The 1,331-nt window shown below is 22.5% G+C and overlaps 1 protein-coding gene across 2 annotated transcripts in view; it reads right to left on the reverse strand.

The window, feature by feature from the left end:
- LOC107608935 (laccase-4) overlaps nt 220-1,331 on the reverse strand; it is a 7,775-nt gene continuing 6,663 nt past the window's right edge. For both annotated transcript variants that reach the window (XM_016310826.2, XM_016310753.2), the window contains exon 7: nt 220-593. In XM_016310826.2, the coding sequence (XP_016166312.1) occupies nt 463-593 (131 nt within the window). In that variant the 3' untranslated portion in view covers nt 220-462. The remainder of the gene's footprint in view (nt 594-1,331) is intronic.

Below are 1,331 nucleotides of genomic sequence, written 5' to 3' on the forward strand. Positions count from 1 at the left end.
AGTATTATTTTTATTATTTATTTTTTTATTTATGATTATAAGTTTTATTATTTATATTTTTTATTTGTGATTATAAGATTCTTACCAATATATAGATAAGAGTACGCTAAGAGTACGCTCGTTATGAAATAATATCCTAATAAATTATATTAATTTTTTTTCTAATCTTCTTTAATATTTTTTTGATTTTATTTTTTAATTACGATATTCTAATAAGTATATAGCAAAAAATATTATTCAGAAAGAGCTCGAAAGATAAGAATACAAAAAACAATACAACATATAATGAAAAAGAAAAGAGTGAAGACATTTGAACTAATCTTATTTAGTCACATCTACCTTCACCTCTTAACACTCCATTAAAACCTTGTTATATTAGCCTTGGTGGTTCCTTTGTTTTTGGCATCTCTATCTATATAATTTTCTTCATAGAGTGTTAATGGCACTATTGTAGTATTCTCATCAACACTTGGGAAGATCACTTGGAGGTGGTAACAAAGATTCATTTGGTCCTTTTCCATTATCCACAACAAATGCCATTTTCAATCCCCATGTTGTATGTATTTCCAAATGGCAATGCATAAACCAGACACCTAAAATGAAAAAAGAAAGAAAAAATCATGTATTGTTTAGAAAAAGGTAGTTGTTATCCAAATAAATCATTATATATTTAATCGTATAATATCATTTAAATATCAATATTTTCTATTGTTTTTCAATTTAATTTTGATATAAAATCTTTCATATATTCATCTAATCATATAATATCATTTAAATATCACTATTCAACTCTAATATATTAGTAAATTTGTAATTATATTATTTGTATGACTTATGAGACTCTTCTACATTAACATAAAAAAAAAAGTAGGTTGAAATTATTTTTGTTGTTTTTGTAATAAAATATGTAAATTTTCGTTGTTGTTTCTTTATTTTTTTTTTAAACCTAGAAAATTTACGTAATTTGGTTTTAGTGCTACTATTTGTTTATTACGTTAAATGTTAACGTGACAAATTAAATACTAACGAGCCATGTATTTTGTCACACTAGTGTTTAATGAAACAGCCTAATGGCTAAAACTGAAGTTTAAAATATTAAATTATATATCCATCAAGTGATCAAACCTAGAGTGTTTGAGAATTAACAATTTTAATCATAAAATAATGTAAACTAATTTTGCATTCATTATAAATGGAATAATTTGACAAAATTATCGAAAATAGATAATTTATTAGATAATTTTGTCAAACATTTTGTATAATTTTATCCAAAAACTCAAAATTTGATGGTATCAAATTAATTTATATTTTTCATAGTTAAAATTATTAGT

The sequence above is a fragment of the Arachis ipaensis genome, chromosome B01 (assembly GCF_000816755.2).
Source record: "Arachis ipaensis cultivar K30076 chromosome B01, Araip1.1, whole genome shotgun sequence".
Taxonomy (NCBI): Eukaryota; Viridiplantae; Streptophyta; class Magnoliopsida; order Fabales; family Fabaceae; genus Arachis; species Arachis ipaensis.